Below are 8,581 nucleotides of genomic sequence, written 5' to 3' on the forward strand. Positions count from 1 at the left end.
CCTTCCATGTCAAATTCGGTCTACGCCGACCTCTCTTGACATTCTCCGCACACTTTAGCCGTCTGCTAAGCACTGAAGCTTCTGGATGCATGCGCTGAATATGCCCAAACCATCTCAGACGATGTTGGACAAGCTTCTCTTCAATTGGTGCTACCCCAACTCTATCTCGTATATCATCATTCCGGACTCGATCCTTCCTCATGTGGCTACACGTCCATCTCAACATACGCATCTCCGCCACACCTAACTGTTGGACATGTCGCCTTTTAGTCGGCCAACACTCAGCGCCATACAATATTACGGGTCGAACATTGCGGGTTGAACACTTCTTAATAATTGCATGAATATTTTAAAAATAGAAGAGCACTATTTATAAAATATGTCATATTTTAGAGTAGTTGTTTTTCTATAAATATTTGATCATTTTAAAATTAAATATTTATTTTCAAACCGTGAACACTTCTTAAATTACACGAACATTTTTTAACATATTTGATGTTTAGAATTATATGAATTTTCCTTATAAATTGTGTAAACAATGTTTAAATTACATGAAAACAATTTAGATACTATATATCATGCAATTTTTATATTTTGGAGTGGAATATATATCATGCAAGTGTGCGAGGTTGTTTTCGGCCCTTTTTAATTTTCCTTTGCCTGCATCTGCTGCAACCTGCAAGCCCAGAACGATCGGGATACATCAGGCAGGCCCATATCGGTACCACATCACTCGAAAAAAAAAACTGATACAGAACGTTTGCAGATAGCCACTAATTTTTCCAATTATGTATAGAAAGAACTGGATTTCAGTGAAGTAATCCTTGGGGTACAGTTTACAGAACGAAACACAGATAAACGACCTACTCCATTCTTCTGGCTGGTTGCTACTCTCTCCGATTCATATTACTTGTTGCTGCTTTAGCTTTAGGAGTAGTAAATAATTTTATGAGCTCATCCCTTCAGGAACCTCTTGAACCAGCCGGCGGAGCGCTTGGGGTACCGCTTTCGCCCATCACCGTAGTCCACGAAGTGTAACCCAAAGCGCACCGTGTACCCGGTCGCCCACTCAAAGTTGTCCAGCAGCGACCACGCGAAGTACCCCTTCACATTTGCCCCGTCCCTGACAAACGTAAGCAATTAATCCACTGTCAGATAAGTATAAGATTTCAAGGTTGTTGACAGAGTTGGAGTTGTCCGACCTGATCGCACTCAACAAGGCAATAAGGTGCATGTGGTGGTACTCTATCCTCGCATCGTCCTTCAGTGCTTCCGCAAGTGGTAGGCTCGTGTTGGTGGTGGTTTCACCGAGGCCTAGATCGCAGAGGCAAATAGTTCTGTAAGTTTAAGTTTCAGTATGTTTATGTTTCTATGAGAGGGAATATGCTCACCATTTTCGGTGATGTAGATTGTAGGATTGCCATACTTCTCCTTGACATAAAGCAACAGATGACGTAACCCTTGAGGGTAGACGTAGAGCCAAGGTAAACCAGTCTATATGCATGATATTTACGGAACCGAATCAGCACACATGAAAAATGTGGAAACAATTATGGAAGATTTGTTTCTATGTATGGAAGAGGCAAATTACCTCAGGACCTATGGGGGCACCATTTCGAACACCTAACATAATTGGAAAAATTAGTACATATAGTAGAGATGGTAAGCTGCAAATATTTGTACTTTGAAATATTTGATCCTAAAGGAAAATGATTGATCCAAGACTCACCGGTAAGATTAGCTCGGGCATCTGTATTGTAGCTCTTCAGGCCATTTGATGGTGGAAGGTTATCAGCATAGTTTGCAGTGTAGTAGTTGATACCAATGAAGTCGAATGCACCCTTGACCAATTTAGATTGTTGTTTGGTGAACCGCGGCAAGCGATCTCTGACAATTCTTCTCATGCTCAATGGGTAGTCTCCTCTGGTTAGGGGGTCCATAAACCTGCAGGCACTCCTGGCCAGTAAGATCATTTCCATCTAGACCATGACAACCAGAAAATGCGTGGATCACAGAACTTACCATCCAAGCATGAAGTCTGTAGCACGCTTTGCTGCATCACTGTCGGAGGCTGAACGGGAGAAAGGAACAAACCAGGCTGAGACTAAAGTTATCCCAATCTTCCCCTTCTGAACGACCTGCGTTTGAATCAGTCATCGGATCGTTCATGCACAAATAATACTGAAGGGCTTTCGTTAATCACCTTATATTTCTTTCTGTATAATTTGACGGCCGCCGCATGGGCGAGTAGCTGATGGTGGGATACTGTGTAAGGCTCACTTGCTGAATCTCCAGCGCTGCATTTCCCCATCTCCCAGGGCGAGCACCTACCTGGCGCAAGCACGCCCATTGCATAGCCCGCAACGCTCACGGCCCAGGGCTCATTGAATGTGATCCAGTGCTTCACTCGGTCCCCGAACTCCCTGAAGCAGACTTCAGCGTAATCCTTATAGTCGTTTCTGCACCAGCGGAAGTACAGTTCAATTATCTTTACACGCTATCGTGCGGTTGTACAAACAATATTAGAGAGAGAGAGTGTATCGCTAGTTCGATGCCTCTGTTGTGATAGTAATAAACATACACCCCAGTTTATAAAAAGTACATGCCATTTCATGTATGCACATGTGGTAAGTCATCTCAAATTAACAAAAAAAGAAGACAATATTCAGAGATATCAACGTCTCCTTGTTGAAATGAACATCCATTTAACTTCAGTAAGTGATAAAATATCATGGAAGGATCTATTCATGAATCATGAACATCTATTCAACTTCAGTTTTGCATGCATTACTTTCAACAACAACATTAAATTATGTAGAGAAGAGGGCCCCTTTGTTATTGCTGACTTCTTTTGATGTTCTTATTTGACCTTTTCATTTTCCCTGCCGATTTGACTTGTTGTCACGTCATAGCATTTTGTACAGCAAATGCTATTATCCCAACACATATCCCACTAGCGTTTTCCATTTTTACGATGCTTTTTTAGCACTTACATGATATTAGGGTTAAGAAACCCTCCGTATTTATCTTCTAATGCCTGGGGTGAATCCCAGTGAAAAAGGGTCACAAATGGCTGCACCCCTGCAAAAGTAGAGATTTCTGATCTTAAGAATCATCCAGTGAAATAGAGAACAAATAGTATGATGCTGTCTGCAGCATTCAGGATGAGACCATTGCGTAATAAATCTTAAATAAATAATCAATGCTAGATACATCTACCTCTTGATAATAGCTCATTAATCAAGTTGTTGTAATACTCAATGCCTTCTCTGTTGACTCCACCTCTCAGAGTCCCATCTGGCATGCATTCATAAGGCCGATGTGAACATTTTTGTCAACTTACATATGGATGATATGCAGGATAAAAGAAGGAGCAGAACATATGAGGACGGAAACATATATTTGGTCATACCTGGAAGAATCCTTGTCCATGATATGGAGAACCTGTATGCATCCATTCCCATATCCTTCATGAGGCGCACATCTTCCTACGGTTTTTGCAAAGTTGATATCAGTATTACCTAGCTGTTTCTTTTTTCTGAATTAGATTTAAAATTCTAAAATCTTTTCATGAGTGCCATCTTGATCTATATATTTGAGCATATAATCTATGAAATGCTAAGAATCCAGGAAAAATGCAGGATAGCTAATTTAAACTATCAGTAACTATATCCTTACCTTGTAAAGATGGTAGGAATCCACTGCAACATCCCCGTTGCTTCCGTCGACAATTTTGGCTGCAAAAAATCATTCTGAATTTTATTGAAAAAGTCTCTTCTGCTCATTGATATTCTTGTTGTTGAAAGGAAAATCGTGATTTAACTTCAGACTTACATGCACTACTTTACCAATAATCACCCCCATTGACCCGATGGATAGAAATGTGTTTTCCGCAAAAAAAAAGATCGATAAAAATGCTTACTTGCCTTGAAACTTACAATTATTGACATGAAAAGTGTGCTTATATATATTCAGACTCGTTAGGCGACTTGGTTGGCGAACCCTAGCCGCCACTCTCCGAGCTCCTTCCTTCGTCTTTCTCCCTCGCTGCCGCCGGTCAAAGCCCAATCGGTAGATAGTGACGGCGGGGTCTTCCTCCTCGTGCCCGGCCGGCTTGGGTAGGTGGGTGCGGCCATGGCAGCGGCCCGAGTTGGTGGCGGCGCAGTGCACTGCTCGTCGAAAGCGTAAGTGGTAGGGGCGCGGTGGGCGGCGCTGTCGTGGAAGGTGCTCCCAATCGCCTGGAGGCTTCGGGCCCGTTGTGGCCGTACGTACACCAACGGATCTGCCGCCGCGAGCGGTCCTCGCGTTTGTCGGTCGCTTGACCTGGCGGGATCTATTCTACTCCCTCCCTCTCGGCTGGATTTTTGCCCATGCTCGCGGCGTGGGTTGTTCGATCCTGGCCGGCGGTCAGTTCTCTATCTGTACTCTGGATTCAATCGTTTGCCCCGTTCTTTTTTTTTCTTTCTAGAATCCCCCTGTTGTTTTGGTGTTCGACCATTTCTTTAGGGAACGTTGTTGCTTTATTCAAAGTTCAGAGCCCGATCCCAAGCGATTTCACACTCGGGAGATACATGGAGCCAGATTTTACACAATTGTTTAATATAATCCTTTCTACCTAGGATATGTGTGATTTTATTAACCAATCGTCACACCCAAGCAACTCTAAACTTAAGAAAAGAGTAAAATAACCATTTAACTTCGTCGACTCATTGTCCATTTTATAGAGAAATCCCTTTGCTCATTTTTGATTTTGCTCACCACCACTCAAGAGTCCGTCTTGAGAATAACCTTTTGGACGTTAAGTTCTTTCGCCAAAATAAGGGCCCGCCGACATGCCATCATTTCCGCCACCTCGGTATCGTGAGTGGAAGGGAAAAAAATGGCACGTGCCCGCAAGGAAGCTGCCATGGTCGTCCCTAAGGACATCACCTCCCCTCTGTTCAACCATTTTGCTCCGACTTGTTAATGGAAGGTACCAACCTGGCGTCTGACGCGGCATGGCCTCTATCGGCCATTTAAAAAGGTTGTGTCATGCCGGGCCGAAGGCCTGACTTTGAGGATCAGCGTGGCATGCTAATTAAAAGGTACGAGGCCTCCTTATGTGTTCGTACCAAGCGGCGCTCATGCTTGACCACAAGGAACCTAAGGTCTTATACAATGCAAAACGCTTAAGCGAGGTGCTTAGAGAAATAAATCAATCTTTCTTTAAGCACCAATACTTATTTGTATAGGGTGGATACTTAAGGCCCTGTACAACGGTGGGTCCTTAGCTAGATGTCATATTTTGTTTTCTCATATGTGATTGCACCGGTGCTTAAGAAGGGAGGCAGAAGTAAATGTTTGCTTCTGGTGCCAGCCGGTGCTTGGAAGGAATAACTGCTCCCTTCAAGCCTCCATCCACGGAAAAAACAAAGAGAAAAAAGACCCCAACCCTTCCAGCTGAGAAACGAATCACTTTTGCATGACACCTCTACATTGCAAGACGAGACGCAAAGCTACTCTTTTTCCTCAAGCACTTGTGCATAGGCATCCAGTGGCGGAGCCAGAAAAATAGGATGAGAAGGGCCGAGTATTGTTAAACCTTGTTGGGATGGGCCAATCCATCAAAAACATCCATTTTTAGCAAAAAAATCACTGCTACTATTCATATATTAGGCCTAAATCACAGATGTTAGGGGGGGGGGGGGGGGGGGCAGGGCCCTGGCTGGCACCCCCTGTCTCTGCCACTGTAAGCACCTATCATTGTACAAGGCCTAACAAACTAAGTTATGCTTACCTCGTAAATGTATAGAAGTTTGATGCAGAGTTTGTAGGATGTAATTACTTAATGAATATATGTTCACGTTAATTAATACATATTCCCTCTGTCCTAAAATAAGTATCTCAGCCTTATACTAACTTTAATACACAAAGTTGTGCTAAATTTGAGATATTTATTTTAAGGCAGAGGGAGTATGTTCTTGACAAGGCACCAAGTTACTACTCCCTCCGTTTATTTTTATAAGTCATTTCAGACAACTGAAAATATGCTATTTTGCACATTGTCTAAAATGTCTTTAAGGCCTTATAAAAGTGAACAGAGGGAGTAACATTTTTCCACAATAAAAGGGTACAAGTTGCATCGCAAAAAATAAAGATACAAGCTGCGTGTGGCAGAAGTATGTATTATATATACATGCCTGGGTGCAGGTGAGTGAAGTTGTCCCAGATGCTTGGTCCCCTGCCCCCCTCCATTGCACCACCCTCATACTGCATGCATGTCATTGTCCAATATATTTGTAATAAGATGATGCCAGTACCAAATGTTTCATAATATAGATATTGTTATTAGTTAATTGCAAGAGCAGACCAGATCCACAACCGAGATTTCATAATGTACATAGTCAAACTGGCAGATGTAGTTAACTGGCCAATCACTGCTTATGCATACTGTTAATTTTGTTTGGATAGGCTGCCGTTTACTGTTTTTTCTTGCTTGTTCATACTTAATTTTATTATAATGAAATGTAATAACAATTGTTCTATGGTTTGCGGGTAAAAAAAAGACTGCATGTGCAAGAGTGTCCCATGTGCAATTGTGCATTTGCACGATACCAGATCCAGAATAAAATATTTAGATGTAATAACATCTTATATTATGGGATGGCGGAAGTAATTAATTGGCTAATCACTTTGCAGATCGGAATCAAAGATCAAATCATACATGTCGAGTTGAGTATAATTTTCGTCCCTCTTCTTTCTTACAAGCATTCATGATCTCGTTCTATTTGTTCTTACTCCTTCCATGAGTTGTTTTCTAGTTATATTTCTAACTACATTTACTTCTAATATTAAGAAGCAGCCGCTTGCATGCTTGCTACAACCAGCTTCTGTACTTCCTCCTGAATATATTGCTCAAACGGCTTCCGTACTTGTAGCAGCAACCAAGTTGTTCTGAACTGAGAAAAGCAAACCAATAGACGGAAGAAGTTGAAACCTGATAGGACGAGGAGGCCGTTCCGAAGACGAAGCCCTTGGGGAAGCTCCCCCGGCTTATCAGCTGCCGTCCGGCGCCATCGTAGGCGCCGGAAGCGACAGCCAGAAGGACAAATGAGAGGAGAAGGCGACCAGGCATCGCCACCAACGCTCTTGCAGCCGTATATGGGGTAGTTGCAGAGGAGGATACCTGTATATATTGCAGTGGTTATGACTGTGCGTCAAAGGGTTACTGTCAAAGTGGACTAGGTATCTAGGCCGGCCGGCCGCTAGAACAAGTTGTTAAGTCTTAATCTATTACTAGTATTGTCCATTGTAGACAGCCATGTTGTCCAAGAGTGTCAACAGTTCCTGAGTTCAAGCTAAGAAATCCTCTTTTTATCCAACACCTGTGCTTAATTTAACCATCTGACAGGGTAACCTCTCATGCACGTCAGGCCCCAGATGCTTGGTCCCCTGCCTCCCTCCATTGCAACCCCCCCCCCCCCCCCCCCCCCCTCATACTGCATGCATGTAAATGTCGGGCAAATTTGTAATAAGATGATGGCAGAACAAAATAATAATAATAATGTAGATATCATTTATGATTGTAAGGGGAGACCGTAGATAGTTAATTGGCTAATCACTTCTTGGTTCAGAACAAGGATCAACTCTCATATATGCTGAACTTGAGTATAGTTAATTTCTCCAACTTGTTACCATGCTTGCCTCCTGACGGGACGTCAATAAAAGGCAAATAAAAGAATGTAGGCAGCAGCAAGAGTGGCGCCATAGGCAAGGCGTCTCTTGCTGCTTGATGGATGATCTTCGGTCTCTCGGCCCATCCTCTTGGATTGGATTGTCGTTGTGGGTTGGGAGGTGTCTGATGTCTTGTGTCGAGGTGTTCTTGTCGGGGGTCACTTGGCGTAGGAGCAATGCCGGGGTTTGTGGATTTTGTGTTTTCGAAGAGTCTGGCGGTTGCCGCTCGTGCGGTTGTGAGTTTCTTGCCATGTGAGTAGTTAGTCATTGTTCCGTGTGTATTGGTTTTCGCCCGATTTTCTATTAATTAACTAGGCGATTATTTTCTTCTTAATTAATTGATGAGGCAAAAAAATTGCCTCCATTTCAAAAACATTCATGATTCTGGTCCATTTTTCTCACTCCGTCCATCAGTCCATGCATTTCCTAGAACCCACCTTGTTTTAACTTCTGATCATATTCATAAGACCCGCAAAAAAAAATTCATAAGAGCCGGTGAATGAACACATCACGGAGCATCAGCTTAATTATGCTACTCCCCGCAAAAAGGAAGAAGCTTAGTTATGCTACAGCTTTCACACTAACTAGCTGTGATGAACTAAGAAAGGAAACCGACAACGTCACAACCTACGTGATCCATGAAGGGAATCAATGAAAGGAAAAACGAGTGGAAACCTGATAGGACGAGGAGGCCGTTCCAAAGACGAAGCCCGGCTTATCGGTTGCCGGCCATAGAGACGCAGTCGTCGGCGCTGGAAGCGACAACAAGGAGAAGTGGGAGGACAGCCGCCACCACTGCTCTTGCAGCCACATGGAGTAATGTCAGAGCCTCAGAGGCTATGCTACAGCGTCAAAGGCTTCCCTTGGC

General features: G+C 43.2%; 1 protein-coding gene across 2 annotated transcripts; it reads right to left on the minus strand.

Moving 5' to 3' along the window:
- Positions 1 to 712: 712 nt before the first annotated feature.
- On the minus strand, positions 713 to 4,076 carry LOC125538702 (beta-glucosidase 12-like). 2 transcript variants are annotated; one of them, XM_048701975.2, is made up of 12 exons: positions 3,939 to 4,076; positions 3,679 to 3,752; positions 3,413 to 3,488; positions 3,220 to 3,297; positions 2,994 to 3,081; positions 2,204 to 2,459; positions 2,023 to 2,138; positions 1,730 to 1,944; positions 1,592 to 1,623; positions 1,392 to 1,494; positions 1,203 to 1,314; positions 713 to 1,123 (listed from the first exon to the last, which is right to left on the minus strand). In XM_048701975.2, exons 3-12 carry the CDS (start codon positions 3,471 to 3,473, stop codon positions 955 to 957), a joined length of 1,230 nt encoding a protein of 409 aa, XP_048557932.1. In that variant the 5' UTR covers positions 3,474 to 3,488; positions 3,679 to 3,752; positions 3,939 to 4,076; the 3' UTR covers positions 713 to 954. The 2 variants fall into 2 exon arrangements, with proteins under 2 accessions (XP_048557932.1, XP_048557933.1); XM_048701976.2 differs by having other exon boundaries at positions 714 to 1,123; positions 3,679 to 3,737; positions 3,939 to 4,013.
- Positions 4,077 to 8,581: the final 4,505 nt, after the last annotated feature.

This window comes from Triticum urartu, chromosome 2A (genome assembly GCF_056163025.1).
Source record: "Triticum urartu cultivar PI428250 chromosome 2A, HENAU_Tu73, whole genome shotgun sequence".
In the NCBI taxonomy this organism is placed as follows: domain Eukaryota; kingdom Viridiplantae; phylum Streptophyta; class Magnoliopsida; order Poales; family Poaceae; genus Triticum; species Triticum urartu.

Coding starts and splice junctions, on each gene's coding strand:
- LOC125538702 (XM_048701975.2), bottom strand. CDS start 3,473: ATGAAGGATATGGGAATGGATGCATACAGGTTCTCCATATCATGGACA. Junction 1,495..1,591: donor GTGCCCCCATAGGTCCTGAG/GTAATTTGCCTC, acceptor TCATGCATATAG/ACTGGTTTACCTTGGCTCTA. Junction 1,124..1,202: donor GCCTTGTTGAGTGCGATCAG/GTCGGACAACTC, acceptor TACGTTTGTCAG/GGACGGGGCAAATGTGAAGG.